The sequence below is a fragment of the Tetrao urogallus genome, assembly GCF_951394365.1.
Source record: "Tetrao urogallus genome assembly, chromosome: Z".
In the NCBI taxonomy this organism is placed as follows: Eukaryota; Metazoa; Chordata; class Aves; order Galliformes; family Phasianidae; genus Tetrao; species Tetrao urogallus.
This window is the reverse complement of record NC_136816.1, coordinates 15,938,759-15,957,099: the sequence shown is the minus strand read 5'-3', so window position 1 is coordinate 15,957,099 and position 18,341 is coordinate 15,938,759. Positions and strand designations below refer to the sequence as shown.

Genomic DNA, 18,341 nt, shown 5'->3' with positions numbered 1-18,341 from the left:
CATATATAGTGAGACCTATATATGCACATATATTTACTTTCTATAAAGATAGGAACATACAGTCTCATCAGAAATTGTATGTATACCTACCATAAGGTCACAACAATGTATTAAGAAATTAGAAAACATAATAGGCCAGTACTTACAATTTCTTTAAGTACAATCTATTTTAAATGGAAAATTTTTCCAGGACTTATTGTGAAATCTTAAAAGCTTAAAAACTGTGTTCTCCTTCCCAATCAAAAAATTACTCCCATTACCAACTACTGTCTTTACAAATAATTATAATAATCCTAATTGTTTACAAGGGTCACATGACTCTAGGAAGTTAGTAAGTCACCAATCATAGAATCACTCATGTTGGAAAAGACCTTAAAGGTCATCGAGTTCAACCATGACCAAACCATACTACCCTAACTCTAACAACCCTCTACTAAATCATGTCCTTGAGCAATACTACCCATACCAAATTATTCTGGTGTTTGGACATTAATTTCATTTTGACAAAGGGTATTACAGAAGGGATGGAGTTTCATGCTTCATTTCTCATTAGATTTGGAATGGCAAGAATAAAATATTCTGGCCACATTAAATTCAGAGACAGATCAATGAGATAACACAAGATTGTTTTAAAAGATAAAAGTATCTATGTATTTCATGGTAACATTATACATCATATACCAGTAAGCTCAAGTTAGCATTCAGTTAAAGGAAAGTAACTGACCAGCGAATTGAATAGGTGGAGTTAAATCAGGATTAAAAAAACTTAAGTGTATCTGTAGTGATGCTATGGGGTTTACACACATGCACATAAAAATAGTGTGTATATATGTAAATCAAGCTTTTAATAAAATGTTATTGAACTTTCATACTTTGCACCAGTTGCAGTTTGTTTAGTCCTACACCTCAAAAATGAATTAATAAATATGAAAATATTTTATTTTTAAATGGTATTTTAAAGAAGTATCAGTATAGTTCTGCACTACCTTCTGTTCTGATGTTGTACAAGATAATTTGGTATTCTTCTTTTTCTTCAGGAATATGGTCATCCAGCAGATGAACATACAATGTTGTATTCAGCGTTCCCTATTTAATATTAAATTGAATTGTTATTATTGTGCATATATATATGCAAATGTGTTGTATAGATATAAAACACAACTGAAATCATTGTGGCATGTATTTCTAAAAACACCTTCAAGAAATGTTAAGTTAAAGTATCAAGAACTGTAAGCTCCCTCCAGCTTGGAAGTTTGATAATAAGAGAGCAAATAAATAAATAAAGAAATAAAGATTGTTAAAAATATCATATTATTTTCTCCACCCAGCTGTAATTACAGTATTTTCATGAAGACAAGAAGACTGCTTATGGACTTACCTCAGCAAAAAAAAGTATTCCAGAATTGGTTTCAAAATTTTGTTTTACATTATGCCCCACTATCTTCCACTCAACTGTAACGTTTCCAAGTCCAGGAGCAGTTCTTACAATATGGAATTGCAGTTGTTCTCCTAGGAATTAAAGGACAAGATGCAACAATCTGGGGTCTCCTACGTAACAGTTACAAAAATGAGAAGTCAAAAACAAATATCACACAGTTAAAATGACCTTTCTGAAAGACAGTCATGTTTTTAATTGTTTCACAGTTGTCATATAAACCATTTTCATGTAATAATGAAAAGAAAAACCCAGATCTAAACCTTTTCTTCTGAGTTTTTTCATTTTTAGTCCACATGTGGAAAGAATTACAAAAATATGAGGGAACTTGTAACAGATGACAAACTTAGAATGTGAATTGTCCAAAAAACTCGCATAAACAAAGCAATATCAGCCTGTGAAATGCACAAAATAGTAAATGCTGTATGTACCAGTCAGAACAAAAATAGTCTTTTAAAACATTTCCTTGGCAATGAATAAACGTTATCCAAACATTTGTACAGTCTTGTGACTTTATGTAATGTATGCAGAAAAAATGCCTATAATTATTTCTAAATCCTACGTGACTCTGAACTAGCAAATATCATAAGCATTAGAAATAAGTCATACAATGTTAATAATTTCTTATAATTTCTGAATTAATCAGTATTGACTGATAGTGCTCATGTACAGTGAGTGAATATTATGGTATTTTGCACATTTAACCCTCAAAGTTTTTCAATTAAAAAGAGCGAACCTCTTAGAAATCTTTGTAAAAAGTAGAGAATACAGCTCTGAACTTGCAATTATACAACTCATATTAAATATTTTCAATGTGGACATGTGAAATTTCCATGTTATACCAACATGGAATAAATCAGCAGGCAAAACTGGTACTATTAGTCAATACATTCACAGCAGAGGACAGATGCTTATTTATAATAGATAGGGGTATCACATCCATATTTCAAAATTTAAGTTCCAGAGAAAGTATAGACATTACAAACATTCCACTTCTACAGTCATATATCTGAGGACAGACTCCTACTCTATATGACCCAGTAAAGCACTGCACTGAAATTAATTGTATCCTATTTGAGAATTCTGCATATCCATTAAAAACAAATAAATACTTAGCAGAAAAATGGTTTGCTGAAAACAGAAAACAATTTTTTTTTTAAATACAACTTTATAAAATACAGTGTATTTTCACTGAACTGGGAAAAGTACCTTATGACAAAGCCAATTCACTGTAATCCAAACACGGAAGTCCAATACATCCTTTTTACATACTTCAAGTATGTAGTTACTGACCCAGGTTTCCTCGTCAACTTTCGTATCCAGACAAAAATGTTAATATGAATTTTAACTGAATGTTAAAAGTGCTACTGAACAAACACCAACTTTTGTAACGAGTAGAAACTACTGACTGGAGGAGGCTCAGTGGGAATCTCACAAGTCTCTATAAATTCCTGAAGAGGGGGCGCACAGAGGATGCAGCCAGTCTCTGTTCACTGTGCCCAATGCCAGGACCAGAGGCAATGGTGCACAGGAGGTTCAGGAGGTTCCCTCTGACCATGAGGCACCATTTTGTTCTGTGCATGTAATGGAGCAGTGGCACAGACTGCCCAGAGAGGCTGTGGTGTCTCCTCCTTGCAGATCTTCAAAAGGAGACATGAATCTGGGCACCTTGCTCTGGGTGTCCCTGCTGGAGCAGAGTTGGGTCCTGATGGTCTCCTTCTCTCCTGACCATCTCTCCTGATGGTCTGCAACCTTAACCATTCTGTGATTCTCTAAATACTTGCAAGAGTTTAAAATTCATGCCTTTCATGTGATTACTCTCTTCCTGCTGGCATTCTATGAACAGTGAAACAATCACTGTTATCAACAGAAGGCACAAAGATGGAAACCAATGTTAAACTGAGCATGGTCATCACTAAAGACTCACCTTCACGACCAATAACTGATCTTGAGGCTGTATGAAAGCTTATAATTCCTCCCACATTATCATTTGCTAGAATAATCAGTGTGACAGTGTCAAAACTGGGCAGAATCCGACTCCCTCCTTCAGTATGAACAAGGCTGACTTTGATGCTTTCATTATCCTCTGGCTCTGGATCATCTAAAATGGTCAGCACAACCATCTTTTTTGTTTCACCTACACAGAGAAGAATTCATATAAACATACACATGCACACGGATATCACCTTGTGAAATAGATAATGATCTCATTTTGAAAGGAAAGATTCATGAGGAAAAAAAAAAAAAAACAGCACAGAAGTGTATGAGTCTGTCATGGTCGCCTCACTAGTCAAGGAACTGGGCCGAGCCAGCTCATAAGCCGTTTTCAATCATCCTTACCTATATTGCTAGACATTTACTGAGTGACATTATGCAGCTTCATTCAACTATTTTTGAACTTTCACTTTAGGTCAATGAAATTATCACATTTTACAATCACACTATATAGAAATTAACAACATAGGAATTATTTTTTAATTCTTGAATTCTTTATTTGCATTACATATTTTCTGAATTTAAAATTAACTTAGAAGAGAGGAATGTTATTTTTTTTAAAAAAAGCCATTCTTTTAAATTAGCAAGTGCCTAAGCTCTCTGATAAACCATATGCATAAGTATGAACACTTAATTTAAACATATTTACTGTGCCAGGGAATGCTTTAAAATGGGCTGTCACTATGTCAGTTCCTTGCTTTTGAGACTACCAAAGAATAATAATATGAGTAGGAAACACTATCAATCTCTAATCTCCATATATCAAAAAAATTTACAATACAATCCTGTTATGCAGTGCTGTTATGCAGAAGTCAGCCGTGTTTTATAGTTATGAGACTATCGATTTTCAAAGTACACATTTTTGCTGCTACATTGTCTTTTAAAATAGTTATAAAACAGTTTTGACTAAACCATTAACCACTGATATAGTTATAAGCCAGCCTCAGAATCTTGGCCAGCAGAAAAAGAGAAACCATCTTTTACATTTAGATAATTTATCAAGCTAGCTAGCACACTGTAATCCTTACCACACTCCTACAAATTGTTTTCAATATACCTGCTTCATCAGCATGGGCTTTGAAAATATAAAATACACCATTAAATGCGTCACATTGGATGATACATAAGCAAAGTCTGCCAGTGGTTTGTTCATCCTGTTCATAAAATTTTTAAGTATGTTGCTACATAATGCAATTAATATGATCTCAGAATTTAAACTAGACACCATGAAAAATTAGCAGCATTCTGACAGAAGGCTAACAAAAAAACTAGGTCTGATTCTCATTACCATTATCTTTGATGCCTGCAACTCTCTTTAGCATTATTATTCCTTACGTCATGTAAAGGAAATCTTTATAAAGCAGCACACTGCAATACCTCTTTAACAAAACACAGATACTTATGGTTTTCTTTTTTTTTTTTTTTTTTTTTTTTTTTTCAGTACCACTGTGTGTGTTCTGCAAGACAATCCTGTAAAGTAATGCTCAAACATTCTCTTTTGCACACATATCCTGCACATTCAGGGAGATAAAGCCTAAGAATAAGCTGTTACTTGTAAAAACATCCAAAGAATTGTGTACTTGGGTTCTTTTTACTTTTTGTTAGTCTTATAAAAGAGAAAACAAAACCTTGCCTCACCTTCAGCAAACACCAGAGTCTCACCAGCACCTATAAAATCCACGTTTGGGGTAGCAGTTCCACCAGTTACATGCCACTGCACTGTCACCTGTCCCAAGCTGCCTTCTGTTCTGTGTATCATTAGCTGCACACTGGCTTGAGGACGTTCCTCTACTTCAATGTACAGGCCCTTCTCTGATGCATTGGGACTTACACTGTAGATCTTAAATACTCCAAATGCATCTCCATTCATCATTATGATAACTGTGGAAGTATTTGGCTGTCCTATAGTTGGTTGATTTTTTAAGCTTGCTGAAATGTTCATTAGTTCAACTTTCAAAAGGGTTATGGTGAATTTCTCATCCAGTTCTGGCAGATCATCAGGCAGTATGGTAACTGTGAGATTTGCAAATTCTTCTCCTTCCTCCATGATGGCCCATTGTCTTGTAATAGGTTGATAATCACTTCCAGCACTGGCTTGCGTGCTAAATAGAGTGAATGCACTAGTAAAGTTTTTCTTGTAGGTCCAGAATCCTGAAGTGTTAGTTAAAGAGCTGATCTCCGACGTCAGCCAAAGGCAGAGAGGAATCCCGGAGGCATTGGAAAACGTAAAGGCTGAACAGGCTTGTTCTTTTAGGCACTGAGTTGCGCAGACATACACTGGGTCACTTGCTGCTGACATATTCACTCTGGTCTTGGATGGCTGGTCAGGAATTCCTTGTACAGGAGACTCATAATAGGCCAGGACATCCTGACCTTGCTCAACAGCAAGAGCTACAACATCAGTCTCAGACGTGCTGTAGAAAATCTGCAGCTGACCAAATCTTCCCTCACTAAAAGATATTATAATAAAGAAAGTCTTGTTAGTTGACAAAGTCTGTCTAATACTCTGTTTCTGAGTTAAGAATACAAGTGAAGAAAAAATAAATAAATGACTGGCCATTTCTGAATTGATGAAAAATTCCAAGTAATGGATTAAAATGCATTTCCTTTGAAGCTAATACCAAAATAACTGAGGGGTTTTTGCTTGTTTGTTTGTTTTGTGGACAGCAGGCTTGATTGTTTATAGCCTGTATAATACTCTGTTAAGAACGCATAATAGTAAACATTTTTTTCTAGGAATTAGCTCTATCTTCTTAGGACTTGCTAGTTCTCTTCACTGGCAATGGAGAAAAAGCCAGTGCTGCCTAGCCTGGTCATCTTTCCTTTAAGATCATAGAATCAGAATCACAGGATGGGATGGATTGAAAAGGACCACAATGATCATCTAGTTTCAACCCCCCTGCTATGTGCAGGGTCACCAACCAGCAGACCAGGCTGCCCAGAGCCACATCCAGCCTGGCCTTGAATGCTTCCAGGGATGGGGCATCCACAACCTCCTTGGGCAACCTGTTCCAGTGTCAGCACCTTCTGTGTGAAACACTTCCTGCTAAAATGTAACCTAAACCTCCCCTGTCTTAGTTTAAAACCATTCCCCCTTCTCCTATCTCTATCCATTTGTGTAAACAGATCACATACATGAATCTTGTTTTCATTTTCTTTTTTATTTCAGTTCTGCAAGTGTTGGCTTATTTTGTCCTTCAGTTCAAATGATAGGAGCAGGATATTGAGCAGGCCTAAATACTCTGATGATTAAATGAATAGAAAGAATCATCACATACCATGTGTACAGAAAGTTTATGTTGTACTTTTCAATATATATTACACATAAGTAATTTATGTACACTCATGGTAAGCAGAAACAATATATCTGAAATGAAAATGTTGAGCTGGCAGATCAGAGAACTGCTGTGAATACTGAAAATGAAATTTGACATTACGGCAAAGATTAAAGGTACGAAATTTATAATTTTAAATAAAGGAAGCAATGTACAAACCTTCGTCTGACTGTTATGTTTGCAAGCAAATTTCTTTCTAGTGGTTCCTGGATTCGATACAAGGATTGATGGAAGAAAACTGTGCCATAAGGATTATCATTGGCAGGTATTGTAATTTTTGCCATGCCATCTACCCCAATAGCACCACCATTGGAGGCCTGAGTTAATACTACAAGGACAATCTCAAGAAGAAAAAGAAAAAAAGAGAAACAATTAATGCAGCTAAACAATTTGTGGTATTTCTAACAATAATCATAGGATGTGTATAAAAGGAACATCCTACATTTCCCTGCCAGAACATTTATTGTTTTCCACTACACCTATTTCTACAACAATTAAAAACTCAAATAATGTTCAAGAAAGATTTAACTGCTTGACTTACTTCTTCTATTTCTGGAACATCATCAGCCAGGATTTCCAACAGCAGCATCTGAAAGGTTTCTCCAGGGGCAAAAGTAATATTGCCTGTAGCAAACTGCAGGTCAGCATCAGCAAGATGTCCATCAATGGTAGCAATCCAGTGAACAGTCACATTACCAAGAGTACCAGCATTGCGGATTACTGGCAGATCTATGGGTACTGATCCAAATTCAGGCTCCTCCACAGTGAATTCAGTGATCTGAAAAACTAAAATCCAGCACAAAGAGGTCTATTACATTAGTCATAATATTTGAAGTAAAAGTATCATTCTTATTTATATATAGTGTTATTTCACTTGATTACGAAGTTAAATAAATCACTGTTAATCAAGTTTAAAACAAAAACTGAACATTCAGTATTAATATTTTTATTTACTGAGAAAATAACCACGCAAATTAAGCCTTCACTTCTCTTCCCAAAAGTTCATTCCACCACATCCTTTGTTCAACGCAAGCCATGAGATATTTCTAATCTCTTCAAAGACACACTGGTTACGATTTCCAGTGAGGAAATTTTTAGCATGACAGCCAGCCTGCTTTCACAGAATCACAGAATGGCCCAGGTAGGAACGGATCTCAAAGATCACAAATCTCCAACCCCCACCACAGGCAGGGCCACCAACCTCCCCATTTAATACTAGACCAGGCTGCCCAGGGCTCCACCCAATCTGGCCTTGAACACTTCTAGAGATGGGGCATCCACAACCTCTCTGGGCAGCCTGTTCCAGCAGCTCATCACTCTCACAGTAAAGAAAGCTTCATCTAAATACTTAGTAAAATAAAGAGACTAAACTATTTAAACAGATATTGGCACGTAGAGTTTGGGTTAAATCTATTGCAGGAATTCAGCACTTAGAACAAATAAAAAGGTGTTTTGTTTAAGTAATTTAAATTCTACCCATCACCTTTAGAAGAGACTTTAAAATCCATTTTCCGTTCACTTAGGAAAAAAATCAATATATGAACTGACTGTTCAATGCATCTTGCAATATTAAAGCACCATTACACCTTCATTATATGTTTCATTATAACATATAACAATTTTACTTTGTCCTTTACTATCTTCAACTAGACCTCCTCTTTATCTTCACAGAATCACAAATCTGTAGTAAAAATGTTAACATAAGAGAAAAATCCGGCAAGACTCACCAAAAGATCCAAATGGGTCATCTGAAGCCTCGATAATTATAATTGCCCTAGTCAAAGATCCAAGCAGAGCTCCACCTGTTGTTTGATTCAGCAGCTGAACATAAAAGGACTCCTCAACTTCAGGATTGATATCATTAATTATATAAATTGGCACAGCTTTACTTGTTTCTCCTTCTAGTAAGACAACATCTGATGAGGCTACACTGTAGTCCTCTCCTAGATTTGTAGATCAAATGAAAAAAAACCAAAAATAATAAAAACACAGAAGATATTAAAATGTTATGGCTTATAATGGAACACCACTAATATTTATCATCAGTAATATTTATCTTTTTTTGCTTACACATGCATTTCTTTGTGTTGAAATATCCTTTTTTTTTTTAATCTCCAAAGCCAGGGAACATAATCTTTTTTATTTCCTGATGCTTTCTAGATATCTAAATGGGTTAGACTAAAACTCAGCTTGGCCAAAACAGAATATAAACTGTGAGACCAAAAGGCAATTACAAAACGTCCATTATTCTCTTCCGTTGAGAAGATCACACTACTGAGATACTTCTGTCTTTGATTTCTGATAGTTGTCTGGCATTCCAGGAGATAAAGTAAACAGAAGTACCTTTGTCAAAGTAGATTTTACTGAACGGGAATACTGTACATGCAGATCTCATTTTAGGCAGACCTTCCCCTAAGAATGCCTGATTAACAACTAAGATATAATAGATAATGGCTCCCCTTCAGAAAATAATTGGAAATATATTGATATACTACTCAGCCTGGAGCACAGCTAAAATGCAGTGGGTTTGATCAGTTAGGAGAGGCTTCAGCCTGTAGTTCATGAGGTTGCTGGTTTCTTCGTGTAACTTTTCCTACTTCAGGAACCAACTGCAAAACTTCATCTCTTTCTCTTATCGTGAGAAGTAAAAGGCTTGACTTTTGATTAGGTTTTTTTCTGTTTCACAGCTGAGCCTCTAGCTCTCAATTCCCTTCCAATAAACTCATATGAGCCATGCATGACAGGTTTAAATAGGAAGGACTAGGAAGTACCTACAAATACCATTATGGGATTTTTATGAAAAACTTTTTATTATTTTTATATATTTTTTTTTTCCAATTCGAAGATGGAAGCAGCCACTAGGGAAATGAATAGCCACTTCCTTTTCTTATCTCTCTTGCTAGATTCTTCAGTGATAATGACTTGGAGCTTTTTAAAATGTGATGTGGTCACACAGGGCTTGGATTCCTGTCTCCTGAGCACAGTCAGTAAATACCACATTTCATTTTTTTTCTGCTTGTTTCATTTGCCTGCATTTGTTACACACTTGTTTGCTTTGGTTAGTAAAAGCATACAAAATGCCCTGTCCGCTTTAACACACAATATGTATTTCTGCTGTTCTGATTTCTTACCTGCTGTTGCAGTTATTGGCATAGCTTTAAATTTCACAGAAACATCTGCAAAAATTCCCCCAGTTCTGGTCACGTTAATGATTGGTCCAACATAATTTTCAGCAACTCGCACAATTGAAGCTGAAAGCTGAAGTGTTCCAAAAGCATCATCATTGGCATTGATAATTACATGAGCTATTGTCTCACTCGCTGATCCAAGACGAGGAGAATTCACAACTGAAATGTGAAAAAACAACTTAGTGAGAACAAGTCTGAAATTTTTTCTATATGTTGCTATAAAGTTCATAGGCATGTGAGCCACTACTACCTTTAACAAAGCAATCATTTCACATTTTGACAAAATAAAATGAAGATACTTTTAGTATTTGTATTATATTATGGTAGAGAATCCAATTTTTTTTTTTTTAACTTATTAATTCACCTTGCTGTGGCATAAAGATGAGGTAAGCTATTATCAAAATTATTTGTTTATTTGTCTACAGGACAATATAATTTTGAAATATAAGCAACCTGCCAGTTCCCAGCAGAATTATTGGTAAAGCTTCCCTTAAAATTATGATTAATCTTGGGTAGGATGTGGGTGATGGGGAAGCAGTGAGGCATGTCAAAGAAGCTCTTAAGTACAAATCAGGCTGTAATGACCAGAATTTATCAGAATAAAGGATCAAGCAAACGTCTATGCACTAATGAAAAACAGTATGCATCTGTGATTCTACACCACCTAGATTTTAAAAGGCTGTTTTGGCTTTCATCAAGTGGAACTAACATTTCCTAATATAGGCTTCACAGAAACATCATCAAGTGAACGCTGCATCATTTTTATGCATAAAACCAATATTGTAAGATATTTAGCCTAGAAAGCCTTGCCTAAGGCAAATGCAAAAGGGATAAAAAAAATGCTTATCAACCCATGACAAAATTTAGTGATAAAGGAAATATATGTTGTCGGTAGACACAGAATTATCATGCTGAATATTACATACTCTAACATATACTATTCATAGAATTCTTAACCATACTGAGTTAGGTAGAGGTAAATATTTATTGTAATTTCAATTATTGTGTTTTATCCCACAGAGCTTAAGCATTAGCCTGCATACTTGAATATTTGGTTTACATATGTAAAATACTTACTTGGCCGATCTTGCACTTTTTCAATCAAAACAGTATTGTTTAGCGCCACAAAAACAGATTCTGACCTCTCAGGATCATCATCATCTAAAATAGGTAAAGATATTGTGGCCTCTCTTTCATTGGCAGCAAAGACAACATAGCCAGTAATGGGTATATAATCTTCTCCTTGTATTGCTCTAACAACGTTAGTTGGAAGAAAGGATGACTTTTCATCATCACCTAGAGTTCTGTATGTTACCATTACTGTACCGAGGAGACCACCAAGCCTTACTATTGTCAAAGAGATATTTTTTGTTTCTTCCTCAACTTTTATTGGTCTGTTTTTCTCAGAAAAGATGAACTGTCCATATGGATCATCATTAGCTAAAACTGTTAATGTTGCTTTAGTATGGTTTCCAAGGCGACCACTGGAAACGTTGATGATCAAAACTGAAAATATCTTATCCAGTTCAGGAACGTCATCAGGAGAAACCTGTACTGTGATGTTTGCTCTCACTTGACCAACATCAAATGTTATGTTTCCATATGTAGAGATCAGATCTTCAGTAAGATCACAGTCTATGATCCAGTGCAGAGTCACTTCAGACAGGGCCCCATGAGTTCTCACAATCTAAGTGGAAAATACAAAGATTTCTGTGTTTTTGGCGCAATAAAAAAGAAAACATAAAAGAAAGTATAGGGCAAAGTCATGGAACTACAGAATATTCTGAGTTGGAAGGGACACACAAGGATCATCAAGTTCAACTCCTGGCTCCACACAGGACCATTCTACATTAAAATCCTCTGTCTGAGTGTTGTTGAAACACCCTGTGCAGCCCATTCCATGCCCACCGCCCTCTGGTGCAGACCTTTCCCTGACGCAGCTCCATGCCGTTCCCTCAGCCCTGTCACTGTCACATAGAGCAGAGCTCAGCGCTGCCCTCCGCTCCCTGTGAGGAGCTGCCAGGAGGGCTCTCCTCAGCTCCTCTGCTCTGTGCTGAGCACACCCAGGGACGACAGCCGCTGAAGGTGAGGCTGCAATGCACATAGCAAAAGGCACAACCCCTCCATTGCCCAGCGCCAGTGCTGGGGCTGCAGCACACAAGCACACAGCCGGCCCTCTGGGCTCCAGGGCATTTACTGCTGTCTCACATTCAACTCTGTGTCAGCCAGAATCCACAGTTCCCTTTTTGTGGGACTGCTCTCCTCAGTCTGTACATACAGCTGGAGCTGTCCTGCCCCACCTATGGAATCTGGCACCTACTCTTCTTAAAATTCATACAGTTGGTATTGCTGATTCCACCAATTTGACATGGTCTCTCCACAGGGACCCTCTAAAGATCAAGCAATTCAACAGCTCCTCTTAATTTGATTTCAGTATGCAACCTTAGTTGCTATGCACTCAAGTACAGATCATTTTTAAAAGATTGGAGAGAACTGGCCCTAAAATGGAGTCATACAGAACTCAATCAGTGATTGGCTACCAGCCTGATGTTACATAATTTACTAAAAACCTCTGAGCCTGATCGGTCAGCCACTTCTTCAACCATCACAGTATGTTTTACCTTATTTGTATGTTGGGTATTTTATCCAGGACACTGTGAGAAACAGCATCAAAATTTTTGCTGAAATCCAAAGGGATTACATAAGTCGACTGTCCTTTTCCACAAGATGAGTAATTTGTTGTAAATGGACAGTAAATGTCTTAAGCAGGACTTTCCCTTGCGAACCTGTACTGACTCTGACCAATGACTGCATCATCTTTCAGGTGTTTCTCAGTAACTCCCAGGACTTTCTCCAGAATTTTAACAGGCACCAAAGTGAGACTAATATGCCTGTAATTAGTGGGGTCTTCTTTCTTGTCTTTCTTAAAGATAAGGGACAGCATTTGCCAACCTCCAGTTAACTGGGACCTCTCCAGATTTCCAAGACTGTTGAAAAATAATTGGGAAAAGTCCCATAATGATATCAGTCAGCTCTTTAAGTAGCCTGGGATGAATTTCATCAGGCACCATAGATTTGGAGAGAAGCTGATCATTACCAAAGACGCAGTTCCACAACTCAGAGCTCTGGAGGGAGCCCATAATTAGTGTTTTCATGTTATTTATGTCCTTATTTTTGAGGTGGCTATCCTCATCGAATAAAGGAACAATATTTTGCTGTCAATATACTTTTTTATTGCCCCTCACAGTATTGGCTGGCTTCAACTCTAATTGAGCTTTGGTTACACAAACTTTCTCTCTGCAGAGAGATGGGAAACATCAACTTTGCAGTCCTCCTAAGTAACCAAAGCTTGCTTCTAGTGGCCATACACTTTCTTTTTCTACCTAAATCTCAAGAAGATCCCTGCTCTGCCAAACTGTCTTTCTGCCCAACTTTCTTGACTTCTGATATTTTGGGATTACCTGCTTTTGTGCACTTCAGAGGTGGTGCTTAAAAACTGACCAGCATTGATGGACTCTAATAAATGCATACAAAAACAGTATCTCAGGGGACTTTAACAACTGGTTCCCTGAGCAGCCCAAAGTCTGCTCTTCCCATATCCGAGGCTGAAGTTTTACTGATAATTTTCTGCCTACCACAACAGATTTTAAACCTGACCACTTCGTGATAACTGTGCCCAAGACATTTGATGGCCAGTTCATACACAACAGCCTCTCTGCAAACGACTTATAATTGAGCTTCTCCATTATCCAAATCACTAACACAAAGTATAAGCAATAATGTTTTTAGAAAACAATGTAATCATCATTATCTCAGCTTTGCTGTATTTGATGTGCCTCAGCATTTTGTTTAAAATAATCCTATCTTAAACCCATAAATATAATTATTATATCATTTTAGCTTGAAGCTGAAATATACACCAAAGAAAGTGAAGTTTGAAGTGACAAAACAGATGCGCATGATAAAGCTAGGTTAAAAATTTGTAGGTCAAGGGTAAACAAAACAATGTAAAAACAGAATAGAACAGGACTGCACAGCAGTATGAGACCCAGAACTTTCTAACCTGCAGCATGATATTGCTATCTCCATCTTCAGGCTCAGTTCCATTCACTGAGAGTGACTCAGCACTGAACTCAAACACGCCATGAGCATCATCAGAAGCTTCAATAGTCACAATGATGTGCGATGCAATCCCCAAGCTGGCTGTAAGTAGAAGTTCCAAAATGAGTTATTATTTTTTTCTAGCATTATTTCTTACATGGAATTCTTACATCACTTTTATAAAAAGCACATATCTGCACTTAAGCCTTCTTTTTTTTTTTTTTTTTTTTTTTTTTTTTTTTTTAATAAGTGTAGAATAATGACAAGAACTACCCAAATGGATAAAGAACTGACTTGCAATAACACAGTCCTGGCAACTCTAATGAGGAAAAACATACCAAAACAAAATAATAACTAAAACTATTTTAAGGGAGGAACAGAAGAAAAACTCATCATTTAATTAGTGAATATCAATCAAAATTTAGGGTGGTAGTGAGTTAGACAAATGAAACACATTTTTAACAGTGTAGACTGGATAAAAGCAAGTGCTATCATAACAGCAACTGGAATTAAAATAAAGAAGAATAAATAAATCCAGGAAGTCTTACTACTACAATTATCATCTTGGCTAAAATAACTTGCTGCTTAAAAAGAGTCTGGCACTTAAGAAAACAATTTCTGGAAACACAGATGAGGAAACATTACATGCCTGGAGCTCCAAAACTTTGTTAAACCACTGGCTAGTTAAAAGCTGAACTCCTTCGAATTTACAAATAAATCAGAAAATCAGACTGTCACTGTGGAGTATACTATATAATGGGTGCTAAAAGACATTTTTCAGGTCAGTAGGGCTTAAGTGATAGGCATGTATAATTAGAATTTTCCCTCAATTTTCAGGTTTTCTGCATATAGTTTTTTTGGTTGGTTTTTTTTTTTTTTTTTTTTTTTTGCATTTTTTCTCTGTATGCCATGATATAGTTAGAAACTTAAAGAAACTGACCAAAAATTAAAATAAATAAATAAATAAAATAAAAAAAAGTGAAAGCATTCCTTTAAGAAAACCTATCAAGGCTTATTTTTCTTGAAGAGTTTTTTTGACATATAGAGACTCAAAGTAAAATAAAACAAGTACCAAAACATGTAGTCAGGTCATTCTTAGATTACCCTGCATTTAAAAAGTGTCTTTGTTCTTTGTTCTCCAGAAAATTTGATATTGCCAGCAAAAATAATTTTGCAGCCTATACTTGCTGATTAACAATACTGCGTTTTACAACAATATAGTTTTAAAGATACAGAAGCTGTTACTTTCTGTGTTACATTCAGTATTGACTGCTATTGAAAGTAAGCCTGCCTTAACAGGGCAAAGAACATCTTGACAAAATTCTATGATACACCTAAATGTATCATCTGAAGCTACAAATTAAGTAACACTATTATAAACTATGTCAATGGAATAATTTATGAGGGGTATTGCAGTTAGCAATAAAGAAATTAAGGTTAATCCAAAATGCTTACCATGTTGATAGGCAGTTTGAAGGAAGAAATCCATGTTCCCATCACCACTACCACTGCCATCATTTCTAAAGAGCTCAGCAACTTTTAGATGACAGACACACACATATATACACATATATACATTTATAAATACAGAGTAAGCAGAGGGTAATTTAAACAATTCAGGGCAACAAGAGAAAAAAGAGAAAAGCATTCTAGAAAGGCATGAACTACAGTTACGAAAGTGTACAGTATTTCTTATTAAAATTTCTTAATTTATGACATTGGACATAGCACTGGGAGGGCAGAAGGGAAGAAAACATCTGCACCTATTTTTGTCTTTCTTTTCCTTTCTGTATCCACTTTTTGTATTTTACCTTTCTCACTCCTGAAGTTTGTCATAGAGAAATGTAAATTTGAAATAATGCAAGTAAAGCACTCCAGACCCTTCATCCTAACATCTCACAAAGTGAGAACATGTCAGAAAGTTGGGAAGATCTGCAGAAAGCTTAACTAATGGAGACTTTACCCTGAACTTTGTGCTTGCAGTGTACTTTGCAGACCAAAAAGAGAGTTCATTTTAGGGAGTTTATCTACATACTGGATTCTTAAATTTAGTTTTAAGTTCTCTGACAAAGTAATTTGAAAAAGAAAGGTTTTACTTCTCTTAACAAAACAACTGTTCAACCAAAAAGATGAAATACATGAGAAGTCTATTAATTTTATCAAAAGAATCACTAAGGCTACACTATATCATAGACATGTACAATCACAGTGGACAGCTGGTTTTATTCAAGATAGTGTGACACAACTTTCTATAAAGTACCACAGTTCCACAAAATCCATTAAAAAAATAAAATAAAATCAATATATGACTCTCAGTGTTTCCAATAATTTATTTCCCCAGAACAAGATATTAAATCTCCTCTAAAAATTTTCTCCAACTAAATAAGCTTCTTTAAGGGATTAGGGAAACCACTGATTCTTGCTGTCCTAGCACCTTAAAACAGTAACTGGAGCATTTTTCTTGGCCTTACAAATAACTACCTAACAGCTGTAACTTGGCTGTTACTCCCAAACCTCTCTACATCCACAACCTAGTACTGCTATAACCCAACTGAACACGTCATGAGCCAATGTTTTATAATTTCTCTCATTAAAAAAAAGAACTTTTTTTTTTCAATCAGCAACAACCACTTGCACACTTTGACCACTTAGCTTTAAACATTTCATAAATATTCAAAAATTTTGAAATGCAATGAGTTATTAATACATTTTCTGTATTATTTTAATTCTCATTACCAACTGTTGTTACATAAAGTGAAAAAGCAGCAACTGCCTTTACATGTCTGCTTGTTTACTAAGATTAACAAATGAACTAAGGAGTATTTTTTTTCCTAAGAAAAAAGAATGCTGCTTGAGAAATGCAGGAGTGGTTTTTGTTTCTTTTCAGAAATTACATGGAAATGATACTAGTAAAGACAAGATTTTAATGAATAGAGTTAATGAAAATACAACTAAGTAATTGATGAAAGTGACTTACCTCCTCCCTCTGGGTTCAACAGCTCCACTTCAAATGTTTTTTCTAATTCAGGAATAGAATTATCAGTGATGTTAACTGTAATGTACTTGTATCTTTCTCCTGGCTGAAATTCGAGTGTGCCCATGACAGCCTGCAATATGAAAGCTCTTCATATATTTTTTTGTTCTAATGTTTTCCTCCATATGAAAAAGAAGAAATAAAACCTTCATTTTGTCTTTTTCAAAACATCTACTTTTTTACTTATGCTTAAAAAAAAAAAATCTGATGAATCTTCTACAAAAAAGGACATCTAAATGGATGGACCAGGGAACATCTGTATTCATTTCTAATTTTTTTGCACAATTTATCAGTTGGACAAGCAAATGTATACAAATGCAGACTTTTATTTAAGCATGTAGAAATTCCAGTATGTATATACATAATTTAACCTGCATCTGCAGTAATACTTTAACATGCATCTGAAGGAAATTAAAAACAAAACAAAACAAAACAAAGCCTTCTTGCAATATGACATCTCTCGTAAGACAAAAAATCAAAACCAGAATATTTTCTTAGGAAATGCAACTTCCTACATAGAAAGAACGTAGAAGTTATATAGCAACTTATACATTAAAGGGAATATTACACATTATTTATCACATCAAGGAGTCTTTCCATGAAAGAACTGTAGCTGGGGTAAAGTAGTCAAACTGAAGGGTTCAGCTCAGGATAAATAATGCTAATTAAATCCCCAAATAATTATACTACTTTGGCAATGGCCATACCTGGTAATCTTTTGGACTGGAAGCTGTAAGTGGCACTGTTCTGTATTCCACCAGAACTGTTCCAAGAAGGCCTTGTGCACGAACAACCAGTAATCTGATGTGTCCAACTTCTTCTTTAACAGTAATACGTGGCACAGAAGAAGCTGGAAGAATCATTTTATCACCTGGCTGAGGAGGTGGCCCCACAGAGAACTGGAGCAGACCTGGCAGACAAGAAGTATTACTTATATGGCTTCTAGAACCAAATTTAAATGATGATAATCAATTTAAATCAATCAATGATATTTATAATATGTGATGTTTTCTGAAATTAAAAATCACTTATATTGATATATCCTTCTGCATCCATCACACTGATTCCAGGGATGTGCTGTATCTTCCTTTCTCACTGATCTTCTTGTCAGTCTCGATAAAGAAACAGCACTGTAATAAAATCAGCTCTTCTCAAATGAGCCTCACATTATTGGCTATTCAATGGTATAACAGGCATACAAAAATGACACTCATTATTAGAAAATCCCATTTGCTAACATTTACACAAGATCA

At 35.8% G+C, this 18,341-nt stretch overlaps 1 protein-coding gene across 1 annotated transcript in view; it reads right to left on the bottom strand.

The window, feature by feature from the left end:
- ADGRV1 (adhesion G protein-coupled receptor V1) overlaps positions 1–18,341 on the bottom strand; it is a gene marked incomplete at both ends in the record, with an annotated part of 250,885 nt that overhangs the window by 182,886 nt on the left and 49,658 nt on the right. Inside the window, 13 exons of the mRNA XM_079548227.1 lie at positions 987–1,086; positions 1,379–1,509; positions 3,363–3,572; positions 5,069–5,880; positions 6,925–7,106; positions 7,307–7,551; positions 8,493–8,708; positions 9,897–10,112; positions 11,031–11,640; positions 14,017–14,156; positions 15,510–15,590; positions 17,032–17,161; positions 17,796–17,998. Of these exons, the coding sequence (XP_079404353.1) occupies positions 987–1,086; positions 1,379–1,509; positions 3,363–3,572; positions 5,069–5,880; positions 6,925–7,106; positions 7,307–7,551; positions 8,493–8,708; positions 9,897–10,112; positions 11,031–11,640; positions 14,017–14,156; positions 15,510–15,590; positions 17,032–17,161; positions 17,796–17,998 (3,276 nt within the window). The remainder of the gene's footprint in view (positions 1–986; positions 1,087–1,378; positions 1,510–3,362; positions 3,573–5,068; positions 5,881–6,924; positions 7,107–7,306; positions 7,552–8,492; positions 8,709–9,896; positions 10,113–11,030; positions 11,641–14,016; positions 14,157–15,509; positions 15,591–17,031; positions 17,162–17,795; positions 17,999–18,341) is intronic.